The sequence below is a fragment of the Rousettus aegyptiacus genome, unplaced genomic scaffold, assembly GCF_014176215.1.
Source record: "Rousettus aegyptiacus isolate mRouAeg1 unplaced genomic scaffold, mRouAeg1.p scaffold_m13_p_4, whole genome shotgun sequence".
NCBI classification, from domain to species: Eukaryota; Metazoa; Chordata; class Mammalia; order Chiroptera; family Pteropodidae; genus Rousettus; species Rousettus aegyptiacus.
This window is the reverse complement of record NW_023416307.1, coordinates 154507377-154522691: the sequence shown is the minus strand read 5'-3', so window position 1 is coordinate 154522691 and position 15315 is coordinate 154507377. Positions and strand designations below refer to the sequence as shown.

Here is a 15315-nt window from a genome sequence, read left to right as displayed (position 1 = left end):
GCGTGAACCCAGGACCTTCTGCGTGTAAAGCATACATGCTAACCGCTACACTGTCCTATAATACTTTTTATATGCTGGCATATATATTCACACTTTTTGAGGATTTTTGCATCCATATTCAGAGCAGATATTGGTCTGTAGTTTTCTCGTCTAGTGTTGGCGTCAGGGTAATGCTGGTCTCAGAATGAGTTGGGAAGTGTTCTCCCCTCTTCAATGTTCTTGAAAGAGTTTGTGAAGAATTGGTTTTGATTCTTCACTAAATGTTTGGTAGAATTAATCAGTGAAGCCTTCTCAGTCAGCATTTTTCCCCGTGAGGAGTTTTTAATTACTTAGTCAAGTCAGAAAGAAGAGGAACCAGCAAGGGTAACTTCAAGGGAATGGCCGTTTTTGAGATTGAAGAAAATCCAGAAGACTTTATAAAGTCCTGAGAGTCAAGGGTGGTAGCCAGTCCCCAAGGCGGCTGCAGTGACCCCTCCCTCCTGGCACTCACACCTCGGCGTAGCCGCCCCCCACACTGTGCCCGCTTGGTCTGTGTGACCGATAGAATAGATGACAGAAATAATGGTATGTCATTTCTAAGGTTAGGCTACAAAAGACTTTGTGGCTTCTGTCTTGGTCACTCTGGGTTCGCTCACCCTGGCCATAGCCCACTGCTGCGGAGAGGCAAACGGGGAAACAGGTCTCCAGTCAGCAGCCAGGTGAGAACGCCACTGGGTAGGCAAGCTCTCTGGCCCCAGCCAAGTCTTCACGTGACCACAGCCCTGGCCAGCGCCTCCACTGCAGCCTTGTGAGACACCCTAATAGTGGAGGCGGGGCAGAAATAGATTCTGGGGGACATTGTGAGGGTCACATCAGCTGGATTTTCTGGTGAATTAGGTGTGGTGTATGAAAGAGAAATTAAGGGTGACTCCAGTGATTATTACCAAAAAATGCTGTTAGGAATGGGAAGACTGAGAATCATGCCAAATTTTGGCTTTATTTTACACAGTAAGAGCTGGCACTTCGATATAAAATTCAGGAAATTGGGGCCTGGAAGGCCGGGGATGTAAATTTGAGTGTCATTAATTTATAGGCAGAATTTTAAATTGTGAGATTGGATGAGATCACTAAGCGAGGGAACGTGGATGGACAAAAGAGGGGTCCCTCCCTCCCCCAGCCGCTCCGCGCTTCAGTCTCAGCTTACATGTTTACTGAGCAAAGACCTTCCTTGACTTGAACTAAAATACACTCCTCTGCTGAAGATTCTCAGCCTCGACCTTGTACGTCTTTGGGACATTGGAGCACGCAGGGTCTGCCATACTGTAGGTGCGCAGTAAACGAGTAAGGAGTAAATGACAGGAGTCTGTAGAAGTCACTTACTGTGGCATGTGATTTAGCAATCTCCTCCTGTCCTCCTGTGCCAGCCATGCAACAGTTGTTCTCCTCGATGCTTTAAGCGTCCCGTTTTCCTTCAGCAGAAGCGTGAGAGGCCGGCCGAGCCCGCAGCAGCTCTGCGCCTCACTGGGGAAGACCCGGAGGACGCATGTGTGTAACCTCACATGTGTGTAACCTCGCATGTGTGTAACCTCTCGCATAGTCAGCTCCCCTGCTGTTCTGAAGAAGCAGCATCGGGGCCTCCTCCACCCCTCAAAAAGTTCTAGGTTTGCCTTGACTTTGTTCTGGTTCCCCAGTGTGCCAGGCTCCCCTAATCCCCAACCCCCTTACTAGAAGAGGGTGGTGCGGCTGCCTCCGAGCCCCAGGAAAGAACATTCTCTCCAGGCCTGGGCTTGCCTGCAGCCTCCTCTGACAGCTGAAGTACCTTAAGGAGGCAAGTCATTAGCATCACCAGGGAACTCCGATGCAGATTCTTAGGGCCCAGAAATCTGTGTTTTTACAAGTCTTCAGGGTAACCTGTGCTAAATTTTGAGGTCATCTTCAAGAGCAGAATTAGTGCTCGGCCTGACCAGCTTTGCTCTGTTCCCTTGTAAGAAGGCACACAGTTTACCTGATGTCTCGAGGGCCTTTTCTCATCCCAGATCCTTAGTCTAGTATTTCTCCTCTCAAGATGCCCGCTGTCTACCACCTCACTCAGGAAGCTTTGAAATGCAGATTTCTTCATGATGTCTATGTGAGGTGAAAATGCCTTTTTTTTTTAACTGTCTTTTTTTTTTTAAAATAACCTAAGCTGAATGTCTATGTAAAAATATATTGAAAGTTTAATTGTACCTGTACATTTACCTTTCGATAGACTGTAGACTCGAGCATTGTTGTGCTTTTACTTCTGTATATTTGTTGGCTGTTTGAGTTAGAGAATCTTAATCAAATCTTAGAGAATATGAGATATAATACTTTTAGCTCATAACAAATGAATTAGTGAATCTTAACTGATTCATCACCATGCCCAGTCACATGTTATCTCAGTTTGTTTTAACGTGCTATTGACAACACGTGTAACTAACCAGAGTTCGTCATAGGATGATAAGGAGAGCTGTCTTTGTGGTCGTATTCACTGGGAGTGAGTTTTGAACTCCTTCTTTATTCCAGATCCCTTTAAGGTGCACCGCGATGATGGCCTCGAAGATTTGCTCTATTTCCCCAGTGGAACAGCCAGGACTTCGGCATTTACAGAGCAAAATGAGCCCCTGAAAGACAGTTACGGTATGCCTTCTCTAACTGGATTTCCTTCTTAACCCCAGACAGTCAGTACGGCCGTCACCCCGTCACCTTTGAAGTGAACCTCCAGGCGAAGCCTTGTATAGGGGCTCGGGCTGGGAGGAGAGGCTTCCTAGAGCAGTCAGGAGAGAGAAGGCTCAGCTAGGTCCTCCGCCTGCTCACCTTCTCTCAGGGGATCTGGAATCCTGTATCCTCGGGCCAGGTTCTGTCTGCAGGGTTTACTACCTCGTGGCCTTGGGCAAGTCGCGTCCTCCCTAAGCTTTGGTTTCTTTATCAGATGGGGCCAACACTAGTTCCTACCTTAAAGTAGTGATGATTAGATAAAAGCATGTACAAACACTTCCCATCACGTCCATTACATAGTAAACATTGAACAGGTCTTAGTTATCAATTAGTGGTATCCTCATTTCTGGTTTTGTATAACTTTTAACTTGAATGTGGTCAGGGTTCTGTAGGGGAAGCTCACCCGTTCTACCTCTATACACCTTACATTTTCAGCCTGGGACTCTTAACAAAATGACAGATTAACAAGAGGAGAATAAATAGTTTATTAATGCATATGGCATACACCTCACAGGAGAAAAGTAACTCAGGGTGGTTGCTTAGGGTTTCAGTTTCTGTAGCATCTTCGACAAAAAAACAATAAATTTGTAGAGAAATGACAGGACAAAGGGAAGCAATTTTAGGCTTCAAGGACAGGCAAACTGGGAAGATGAATGGGAGGGAGCTGGGGAAGGTTTGTTTGCAGACCTCTCTGGCGCCCCCTCTGGCGGGCAAGAGTTTATCTCCAGTAAAAGAATTTGTGGGCCTGCCTTTAGACAGAAAGTGGGAAACTTTTTTCTGGTTTTGCTATTGCTTTGTTGCCCTCAGCTCAAAATGGTTTTTCAGTCAAAGGGTCATATTTTAGGGTGACATATTCTGCTTCCTGTAGTGCCCCCCATCAGCACGTCCCACTTCAAGCTGCTTATTATTCTGTATTTGTAAAGGTCCTGGCTAATAATATGTTTAACTTTGGCTTTTCTTTGGACCCTTGGGAGAAAGGTGTTAAAAGAGTTGACTTTGATGCTACCCAGCTACTCTCCTCATACTTTGAATTTGGCTTTGACGCCTGGTTTTTTTTCCAGCTCACTAGTCCGTGAGGCCCTCAGTCGCGTTGACTTCTCCCACAGCATCTTTCCTCTCTCCCTTTTTGCTCCCTCCGCTTTCCCCCAGTGTGACCCCTGTCACTTCACAGCTAGACCCCTCAGTAGTCTCCTGACAGACTTCCTGCTCCCTTCTAAAATTCATTCAGAATAGACCTGCGCTGTATTGATCACCCCGAGGCCCCGTTCTGTATTGTCACCTCATTTTCATGATTAAGACCTGAAGACACCAATTTTTTTTTTTCTTCTCTTCAAGGCTAATTTCTCAGGCTTTTCAGATCCTTTTCCCATTGTTTTAATCTCATTTTCCCTTACTGGTATGCAAGATCTCTTTGCATCAAACTAACCTTATGGTCCCAGAACTAACCCGATGGTCCCAGAACTAACCCGATGGTCCCAGAACTAACTTGATGGTCCCAGAACTAACCCGATGGTCCCTGGCGGTCCTGTTGGCATCTTCACCCTCTCTCTGGCTCTCCATCCTTGAAACTGGCTACTCTCGCATCTCTTCCTGCTCTTGCTTTTTTCTCTGAAGCCTCCTGTGATTATTCTGGTCCTCATAGTTGTTTTTAAACTCTTATACCACCTAGTTCATATTACACATTTTGCATTATTTGATATATGTCAGTCTCACCTCTCTAGGTAAATTGTAATAATCTCGATGGCAAGGACCATCAATAGGTTATTAAAACCCCTAGTCTGGTAATGGACAGCACAATAGTCATCCTTTTACACTGTCTAGTTCTAAATAATTTGCAAAGCATTTTCACAAAATTGTCTTCTAATGTTGGAAAGGGGATATTAATCTCATTTTGCAGATGAGGAAATTAAGACTCACAGTTCCTAATTATATATTTCAGTGTTGGAGATAGAGCTCAATCTTTGGTATTTTGGATCTCTGTAATACACTCTAGAAAGTAGCCAATCGACGTTGACTTGTGACACTACAGAGATATAGTCTATTAACAAGTAGCCAAAATCTGGAGAATAATAGCAGTTTTTAATGTAAAACCTCCTTGCTTTGCTTTTCATTGGTTCTTAGGTCTACATCTTTATGGCAGTATATAAAGTTGATTTTAAATATTAAATGCCTCATATGCCAACTGTAATTTTAAAAAGTTATTTTAAACATGGGGGTCAATGGGGAAGATAGTCAAAATTCATGATGAATTTCCACAGTGACAGATGATTCCTAGATTAGTGGGGTTATCACATTGTAAGTTACGAAAATGTCCAATCACTATGTCGTACACCTGAAAGTAATATAACCAATATGAGATTGTATATCAACTATGCTTAATAAAACATAAATTTAAAAATAAATATATAAAAAATAAAATGACTTATTTAAAAAAATGCCATTTTTTACCCCCCCAATGTTGACCCAGTTTCGAAAATATGTTTGTTTGTGTTTCGCTGTTAGGCCTGTTTCCCTGTGACACATTCGCTCCCACAGCTGTCGTACCTCAGGGGTGGCCTGTGGGCGCTCCGGACGCCCCGCCGGCGGGAGTCTTCATCTCCCCAGAGGCCACACAACCTCTGCAGCCTACGGCAGGTAAATTATTAGAACCCTTCTTTATCAATTAATGGTTAGAGTATCAACTATCTACATAAATCAGCAGACTTATTTTTTAGCAGCATACAGCAGTATAGATAAAAATTTCAGAACCATCACAGATGTTTTTAAACTTATATTACTGATTTCACAGCTAGACGAATTAATTTGTAGTGGAAATACAAGACCTTGGGTTAAAGGGCAACGAAAATCTCTTTTTAATTCAGTGCGGATTTAGAATTTTAGGGTTTTTATTTCTTGGTGTCCCACAAGTTCCCTTTCTGACACGAATTGCGTACCCGTGTTTTTTCTCTTCTTTGCCTTTTCTCCTCCACTGTTTTTTTCTCCCAATGTCCTGGTGGAGTAGGCACAGGTGCATTAACCAGACAGCTTCTGAGTTATGTTTAGAGTGTTATGGTCACAAAAGCCAGATAGTCCTGTGCTCTAAGAAAGTAAGTTTTAAGTGCAGAGCTGTGAGCAGACAGTGATGGGTCCTAAATTTCCACCTTTCTTCCCTTAGAGCCAGCTCTGGTGGTAGAAATGCCATCGGCAGAAGAGGCGGCCCCAGCAAAATCATTGGAAGTAATGATGGGATTGAATCCTGCTGATATGGCACCATCTAGAGAAACGGAGATGGCCTTGGCCATGGACACAGAGGCGGCATTGGCTAAAGACGTGAAACCACCTACCGAAGAAGATGTGGCACTTGCAAAGGACATAGAATCATTCATCGAATCCGATATGGCGCTAGTCAAGGATGTGGCGCTACCCACAGAAAAAGAGGAGGCCCCAGCCAAGGGCAGAACACTATCCAAAGAAACGGAGATGGATGTGGCCCCGGCCGAAGACATGGTACCACCCACAGACAGAGAGATGGCCACAGCCGAGGGTATGGTATCACTCTCAGAAAAAGACACGGCACTGGCTAAGGACTTTGTATCACCCACAGAAATGTCTTCAGCCAAGGAGTTGGCCTTGCCCTCAGAAACCGAGGTGGCCTCAGTCAAGGACATGGCTCCGTCTCCAGTAACAGAAGTGGCCCTGGTCAAGGGCATGGCTCCCCTCCCAGAAATAGAGATGGTCCTGGGCAAGGATGTGGCTCCATCCCAAGAAAAAGAGGTGGCCCTGGTCAAAGACATGGCTCCATCTCCAGTAACAGAGGTGGCCCTGGGCAAGGACATGGCTCCACCATCGCCAGTAACAGAGGTGGCCCTGGGCAAGGACACGGCTCCACCATCTCCAGTAACAGAGGTGGCCCTTGGCAAGGACATGGCTCCACCATCGCCAGTAACAGAGGTGGCCCTGGGCAAGGACATGGCTCCACCATCGCCAGTAACAGAGGTGGCTCTGGGCAAGGACACGGCTCCATTGCCAGTAACAGAGGTGGCCCTGGGCAAGGACGTGGCTTCAGCCCCAGAAACAGAGATGGCTCTGGGCAAGGATGTGCCTCTGCCTCTAGAACCAGAGATAGCCCTGACTAAGGGTGTTGTCCTGCCCTCGGAAATGAAGGTGGCACCAGTTCCAGTTAAGGACATGGGAGCTGTATGGACACAGGAGGAAATGCAAGGAGAATCCCGGTTGGGCTCTCTCCAGAATGAGGGGCATTCTGCCGCACCCGCTGCCGTGATCTCACCAGGTACGGACTTAACTCACTCTCGGTGCCTCTGCCTGCCAGGGCGTAGTCCCCAGAAGGGTCAGGGACACACGTCACGCCAGGTGAAATAAAGACAGTGCTTTGCCACTCCACGCACACTCCTGCTCTCCTAGGCCGTTCTCTTTCACCCGCGCCCTCCTCCGACCTCTGGCACCTTCCACGTCCGTATCCGCTGCTGATCTTTCCGTTTTCCTCATAGATAACTGGAGCAGTGAGAGACTGTCCGTGACCATCTGCCCGCCGGTCATTTGCCCGGCTCCTTGCGTCCGCGCGCGCAGACTCGGCCCGCCCTCTGTTCCGCGCGAGCCCCCATCTCTCGTTGGCTGCTTAAGCGTGTCGCCCCCCCGCCCCGCCCCCAGCCGTTCGCTCCTTTCTCGACTCTCGCCAGCCCCCCCCCTTTCCATTGGATCATTCCCACCAGCACACAAACATTTCTTTTTTTCCCCATCTTAAAAAGAAAACGAAAGCCCAGCCCCACCCCTAACCCCCAACTCCGCCTTCCAAAGCTTCCACTCCGTTTCCCGCCGCCCCGGCGGGAGCAGCCCTCGTTCCTGCAGAACCGATCCCGTTGCCGGTTTCCGGAAGGTGGAGAAACCACCGGCCCCGTGCTTTGCTCACAGCCGCGTCGTGTTCACCGTTACTTTCAGAACCGGTCTCAGCCGCGGGTCGGAAGTGTAACGTGCCGACAGACGAGGAGCCCGTGCTGGAGAATCTAGAGCAGCAGAAACCGTGGGGCGGTCAGCCTTCGGAGCGTTCTCCCGAGACCTCGGGTGAGTTGGGAAGGCGCAGCGGGCTCTGAAGCCGCTGACACTGGGCGGTGGCAGTGTAGACGTTTCCGGTTGGATGGTGGTAATCAGCAGTCCCATTTATGAAGTCAGTTCTCTGTCTTGGACAGATTTTTGTCGTGCTAAGGCAGAAAGGGAGCTGGTTACATAAGTGTAAATTATCACTACATCACCTCGGTCACCTTTTCACTGTTCTGTCCTGTGTGGCCTTAGGCAGGTTATTTAAGTTCCCTGAATCTCAGTTTACTCAGCTTTAAGAGGAATATATTGGTCCCTTTGCATTGCCTGGTAGCTTGTCGGAAATACGTCACCTTGACTCCACCGCAGACCTTCTCAATCATAATATGCATTTTCACAAGTTTTCCAGGTAATTCTTATATACATTCAACTTTGAGAAGCACTGCCGTATGACACTTTCTAACTTAAAGTTCGATTATTCATTGAACGTTAAGATGACGCGTTTTTTGTTGTAAGCGGGAAAAGCGCGTGTGATCATCGACTTGAGTCTCCACGCACTTTTCTGTGACTGTGATTGGGATGTGCACTGGAGGGGAGGGACCACGACTTATTTCACTTACAGCCTCTGGTGCTTTGCATCCCATCGAGCGCCAAGAAAGAGCAGAGTAAGCGTTTGGGTTTTTTAAAATGTTGTTTTAGCGACTCAACATATCAGTAAAGATTTATCCAGTTCTTACTGTGTACAGAGTACAGCATGCTAAGGCATGTGGATGTTTAAGTCTGGGTCCTTATTATCTATTATAGCCTGGATGGCAAGAGAAGTTCCCAGACATGGGCTCTGAACCCAAAGATTTACGTAATAATTGAATAATAAACTAGTATAAGAGACGGCACCCAATAACTGCTGATTAATTGCCAAATTAAGTGTTACAAATGCTGAAGCCTAGCGATTTTGTGAGAGAAGGAATAATTGACCTGAGATGCTAAATAAATGAATGGTAGGATTCGGAGGACTTTGGAGGGGTGAAGGCAAAAACAAAGGTACTGTGTAAGTATTTTAATGTTCTCCGAAGTCATTTCACTGAGTCGGACGTGGCAAGCGCTGTCCTCGACCAGCTCTTAGTGGACTCTTCCTGGGAGGTCGGGCCCACGCTGCATCGCCGTGCAGGCGGGAGGTCGGACCAGCTGACCTCTTGAAACCTTTCCAAGGGTGCTTCTCCCGATCGTTTTAATTCGTTACCCTACTCCACACTGTGTCTATGTCTCTGTCTTTGGGGAAGTACGTTTGGAACAGAACATTTGTCTTTCAGAGTAGGAGGCTCTGGTTCCGGAATGATGAGAATTTTTCTCTGGCCAAAATACTAATTCAGTATCTTTTTTCTTTTCTTCCTCCTCTTCTCCTTTTTTTTTTTTTTCCCCCCTAGTAGCATAAGTCCAGCCTTCTGGTCTGTTTCCTAGAATTGACTTGGTTAGTTTAACAAGTAATTAGTATAATATTGGTGACAGACTCTTAGAATTATAAATTCTAAGATCAGACATATTTCATTTAATTAATTTATAAATATCACCACGAAGAGACAGGCGCTTACCATCTTTGCAGAATTGGGAATTGCGTACCTAGTCAGCTGATAACAAATATAAATATCAGACGAGATTAATAGGCAGTACGTGCTCATTATAGGAGTTAGAAAATCTCAGAATTTCTTTTCTCCATTTTGAAATATGTTTGAAAAAAATGTGGCTTTACACGAGATGATGATCTTTATTAAATATTTGCTAATCCCAGTTAAGGGTGAGAAATGTTTCGGAAAAAGCTGTTTTCCTAAATGAATTAGTATGTGGGTTGGCGAAAATAGACTACTTAAAAATGAGTCACTGAAGAGACTTTTTTTTTTTTTAAAGACACAGTAACAAGGAGTTTTCTGTTTGGAATTTTGGCCACCCTCGTGTGTTGCAGGTACCGTCCCCGCACAAGCCAGACAAGTGTGCAGACCCAGGGACCGCAGGCCCGCCCGGCCCAGGCCCGCCCGGGTCCCTTCTGAGCTGCTGGGAGGCTCTTCTCCACAGAAGACCCTCGATTCCGGGCTGGGCCCCTTCTCTTTGTCCGAGCCGGGGTGGGTCTCTGGTTCAACTTCCTGTGGCGAGCCCGGGAACCCAAGGAAAACTAGTCATGTTGACTTCCTTGAACCCCAGAGGGACCTTATTAGCAGGGAGGTCTGGGATATAGAAAGCACAGCAATGATGATTAAGAAGAAAAAGAAGAAACCAAAGCAAAAGAGATATTCTCAGCCCCGGGCTGGGGGACCTGGCGACGATGACAGTGCAAAAGAGCCTAAAGGTCGTCCCTTTGCAGCCGACCCACAAAAAGCAGATGTCCTCCCCAGCCCGTCCACCGCGGTGGGCACGGAACGTGGGCTGGCATCAGGAGAAGACCTGAAAAAGGACCATGAAACTGACTCGAAAACAGCCAAACCGGGAGCCGCGAGCTCTGTCTCAGAAAGCCGCGGTGTTCCTCCGTGTCCTTCGGAAGAACCGATAAAGTCTCAGCCCAAGCCGAGAGCAGAGGCGGAGGTCAGAGGCGACCAGGCAGGACCTCCGAGCCGAGACGGGAAGTCCCTGCAGCAAGGCGAAAGCACTCGTGAGGGTGAAATCCGGACCCCGGGCTCGCCCCGGCTGCAGGGGCCCCTGACCGAAGTCTCTGCACACAAAGTAGGAATTCCTTCGGAGGTCAGACCCAGAGAGGGCTGCTCTCCTGTCTTGGACCAAGAGGCTTTGGGGGCAGTTTCAAAACCCACGGCAGCAAAAGAGCTGCCTCATTTGATACCCGCTCTGACAGCAAGTAGTCCATTAGGAAGGAGTCTGACAGACGGGAATGATGAAAGGAAAGTGACTGACCTGCAGGGCGACAGACAGAAGGAGTTCTCCGAAGGGGCAGAGCAGGGTAAAGGACTGCACGAGGAAGCTTTTCCCCAGCAGAGACAGGGGCCGAGCGTCTCAGCTTCCGAGCAGCCGCAGGACAGGGTGGTGGTTCCGGTTCCCGGGCCGGGGAGCGAACCGCTTAAGAGGATGGCAGGTGATGGTAAAAGCAGGAAGGGAAGGGGAAGTTCCGGGAAAGTGAGAGCAGGCTCCGGGAAGGGAAGGGCGAGGGCCGAGATGCCCTTCCTTCCGCACGGCCAGGAGGACGGCAGAGCCGTTCTAGTGCCGGGCGAGCCAGACCCTCAGGTGAGCCAGGCTGCAGGAAAGAGGGAGGAGCCGGATTCTTCAAAGCATCCAGGGATCGTGGCTGATCTCCCTGAGTCAGGGGCGGTGGGGAGACCTCAGGAGGCCGCAGACCCTAGCGAGGCAGGAGCCTTGCAGGCATCGGTCCCTCTGGAAGATGGGTCAGGCCTGACTCAGACTTCCGGGGCCCCACCAGAAAGAGGAGCCATAGCCGCACATCCGGGTGTCAGTAACCAGAGCAAGGAAGAAAAGTGTCCCTGGATGGGTCGCGAGGCAGCTCCCTGGATTTCCGAAAGGCCTAAAAAAAGAAACAGTGAAGGCAAAACCAAAAAGTTTAAAAATAGTTACTCCGCACAGCCTGCTAGAATGGAGGGCAAGGACGAACTCCTTGGCCCACCTCTTGTAGAGAAAGGAGGAGATGCGGGGAGCACTGGCCTTCAGAGCAAGGCGCTAGGACTCACTCTTCCTGTCAGTCACGAGCCTTTGTCCTCACACACGTCAGACACCTCCACGGCGGAAGCTGTTGACCGAAAGGGCGGAAGCCTCGAGGTGAACTCTCTTGCGCTTGGGGTTCTTGGTGGGAACAGCACACACGCAGTCAGGGGTCCTGCTGCTCCCGAAGCAGCTACCAGGGTGACAGATGTGAGCCACCAAGACCAAACCCAGGGGACGGGGTTTGTCCCTTCAGTACCGCCCGCGGAGCGTAAGACAGCTGCCGCCGCGGGGCACACCGCAGTGGCCCACAGAGCAGGTAAAAGGAACAGTGGTGAGAAAAGTGAAAAGGCTGAAAATAGTTGTCCCCAGAAGCACATTCTAGAGACTAAGACAGATGCAGCGAAAGTACATGTTCCCATAGAAGCCACAGGGGTTCCCAGAATGGAAGGAACGGGCTACGTGGACGAAAATAGCAATATTACATTTACCTGCCCCAGGACGCGGCCAGGGCTGATGAATGAGACAGTCCCTGGAGAGGCTCTGGACTCGGCAGCCTGTGAGAAACTGCCTACTCCTGCTTCTCAAGTAGCAAAGCAAGGTGATCCCTTTGCAGACACCTTGGCAGAAAGTAGGCAAGAGACAGCTCCGGCCCATCCTTCCAAATTATCAGCGGTAGATGATGGCAGCAAAGATGGAGTCCCAGACCGAGAACGACCCGAGGCCCCCTCCGCTGCTACGCCTTCTGCAGGCCCAGGGGGAGGCGCCCTGCCTTCCACAGCATCCATGGAAGCGGGTAGCAGTCCTGGAGATAAGGGTCTTAAGAATAAAGGCGAGGTTCCTGACCCCATGATAAGCGAAGCAGGGACAGACGGAGGGGGTGTGACAGGCGAGGCTGAGTCAGTGCCCAGGGGTGCGTCTGAGCGTTCGACAGAGGAAATCACAGCACTAGCGAAGGGGCGCTCTTCTGGAGTGCCAGCGGACGGCCCGCGCCGACCAGGTGATGTCAGAGCCCTGGAAGCGTGTGCGGATAGGAATAATTTCCCAGCATACCCAGTAAACAAGAAGAAAGAGTGTGAGAAAGGTTCTGCTCCAGGTCAGATTCCTGACGTACTAGGAGACAAAGCACAAGAGCCCCATCTTCGTGAGGACCAAAGCGCTGAGGGTAGAGAGGCCAGGGGCCCCGCTAGTTTGAATAAGGAGGTGGATGTGGCTCCTTTGCCTCCAAAAAGCGAAAAGGATGAGTTGGAAGTGATCAGCCTGGCTTCTAAAATCACAGAACCGGAAGATGTCTCCTTGCCAGCACCAGCACTCCAGCCAGATTTCTTAGATGGCAGAGACGAAGCCTCCCCTCCGAGGCCGGTGGGTACGTTGGCAGTGAATGCTTGCAAGGAGCTTCAGCCCCCGGGCCCCCAAGACGGGACCTCTGAGGCACCTGGGAAAAGGATGGCAGGACCTGAACCAGAGGCCCTGGGAGGAGGGAAGAAGGAAGACAAGAGCAGGACGGCGGAACCAGTGAAAGGCTACATGAGGCCCACCAAGTCCCGGGGACTTCCTCCATCTCTGCCCAAGCCTGCGGTCCAGGAGCGAGAGGGGCCCACGCAAGCGAAGGCCAGCGGTATGGCCCAGCCGTGGGCGGTGTGTGTGCGTGTGGCTTTTGACGCAGCATCCGAGGGGCAAAGAGCTTGTGCTTTGGTTCCATCCAGACTCTAATCGTCCTCGTCGTTAATCATGGATTTGTTGGCATGAAAACGTGTAGCTGCTAATAATTGCGTGTTGTCTGCAGCCAAGGCATGTCGTGTGTCCAGCCCAAGGAGGCTGGGGACTTGGTCGCATGCCTCTTTTACCCAGCACTGAACCTCGTGTTTCAAGGGAAGTTGAATTTCAAACATTGAATTGTTTAGCAGAAGGCCAATTACCATCCACTATCCATAGTTTTTTTTTTTTTTCAGTGTGCCTCCTACGGGTAAAGTTTACAGCCAAATTATAATTATTATTTTATAAGGAGGAGAAAAGAAAACATTTCACATCTAGCTGTGTGCGTGGGATTTCTTTTTTGTCAGTACATACATATCTTGTGCTAGTGGAACTAAATACCCAAATTGCTTTAAGATTAAATGAAAATGGGCTGCCTTTGGTGAGGACAGGGTAGCCTCCGACCAGCATCGGTAGGCACAGACTCTGCGTTTCTAGTAGTGGGACGTGTGTCTCAGTGATGTAGCCACATCTTTTACCAGTTTGTCGCTTACAGCCGTTGGCCCACGGCTGCTTGCAGGCCAGAGTTTCAAGCCTACTCTGCGTCCACGGGCAGTCTGTAAAACTTGCCCACGTGGGATTCCTCGTAATTTTGCCCCTTTGGGCTCTAATCAGTCAAGTAGTTAGAATGAGACTGAGAAGGATGAGTCCTTAAAGATATAGCTGTTTCTTCCCTGAAAAGTATACATCTAATCATGACTTACTTCCCTGAGCCTCACCTTCAAAACATTGTTTCTGGCCTTTGAGGTTTTTTTCACAGCTTGCGAATGGTCGTTTCTTAATCACTGTTTCCCAGCATGCACGATGCAGCTACTAACTCCAGAAATGAAAAACCCCAGTTGGCCTCAGGAGCTGGTTGGGGTTTTGGAGAGGCCTCGTCCCGGGGCGGGGGATGGTGCCCTGCATGCTGTGGACTTGTCTGGGGACAGGTGCATGCAGAGCTAGTGCTGTGCCTGAGTTTGTACCGGTCAGGAACGCAGGCCGCGTGCGTAGGGAATGCCGCCCAAGCTTGTTACCCGCATGAGACGTTCTCATCTCCTCTGTTTTTGTCTCCTTCCTTTCATGAGCTCCCCTGTTGCCAAGGCAGAACCGGCAGCCAGACGCAGGGGGCTTGCGCGCTCCTTCAGGTTTCCACGCGCCCTTAGCGCTTTAATTTTAGCTCCCGGATCGGTCGTTTAGTGTCAGCGGTGATACAGAGGGAGCATGTACGTTTTCTGAAACCTAGCCGTCTCTCTTGGCCCAGTACGTCCGAAGAAATGTAGAAAGAGGATTTGCCCTGCTTCTTGTGAGGAGGCGAGGCAGGTGCAGTAGAACTTCCAGGGCCCTGCCTTGGCCAGGCCGGGCTCGGGGACTGTGTTCAGGGTGGCCTCCCAGAGCCGCTGACGACAGGGCGATGGATTTGGGGGAGATTTTGTTGTTCCTTCTCTCAATTCTGTCAGACTTTTTCCCTAAGGGTAATCTCTCTATTTTTTTAATAGTTAAAAGAATTTTTTTTGTTACTCATTTTGAATAGGTGATACATTCACATGGTACAAAAGGGTACAGGAAAACGGGTCTGCCTCTCTCCATCAGCCCCCACCCACGGTTCTCTCTGCAGGGGCATCCCGTGTCACAGTGTCTGACACACCCTTCTGGGCAAGTTGTGCATAAAGAAGCAGTGACATGTATTTCCTGATTTTATGTAAATGAGGCATATAGCACTGCCGCGTGCCTTGCTTTGTGAACTTAATTATTTTAGAGCGCTTTTCAAATGAATATAAAGAAAAGGGGTTTCAGTATTTTTTAGTAGCAGTGTAGAATTTCTTTGTAAGGATGGATACACACACACACACACACACACACACACACACACACTCCCTAATGTATTTTACCACGTCTTTATTGATGGAAATGTAGGTGTTTCCCAACTTTTCTATATTAGAAACAAGGTATATAAACTGTCCTCATATATACATGGAATAGAAAGCCACACTTGCGCAATTTCACCTGTATAATTTTTTTAAACCTGTGTAATTTTTTGAAAAGGCTCTGGAGTAGACTCTCAGCTTTGACGGACGCTTGTCATGATTTTGATAGGCGCCTCCGCGTTGTTCCCTGTAGGGCCACAGAGACCAGCGCTGGACCCCGACCCTCCCCAGAGACTCCGCCCCGCGCCTTCTCCAC

The 15315-nt window shown here is 49.0% G+C and overlaps 1 protein-coding gene across 17 annotated transcripts in view; it reads left to right on the top strand.

Annotated features, from left to right (window-relative positions):
- Positions 1 to 15315, top strand: part of MAP4 (microtubule associated protein 4) — a 54564-nt gene that overhangs the window by 3527 nt on the left and 35722 nt on the right. For 11 of the 17 annotated variants that reach the window (XR_004950427.1, XM_036219120.1, XM_036219130.1 and 8 more), the window contains exons 2-6: positions 2524 to 2637; positions 5218 to 5349; positions 5870 to 6985; positions 7651 to 7773; positions 9704 to 13015. Coding sequence is in view for 16 of the 17 variants with exons in the window: in XM_036219120.1 (XP_036075013.1) it covers positions 2524 to 2637; positions 5218 to 5349; positions 5870 to 6985; positions 7651 to 7773; positions 9704 to 13015 (4797 nt within the window). In the remaining variant the exon portion in view is untranslated. The remainder of the gene's footprint in view (positions 1 to 2523; positions 2638 to 5217; positions 5350 to 5869; positions 6986 to 7650; positions 7774 to 9703; positions 13016 to 15315) is intronic. The other 6 variants (XM_036219134.1, XM_036219133.1, XM_036219132.1 and 3 more) reach the window with 4 other exon arrangements.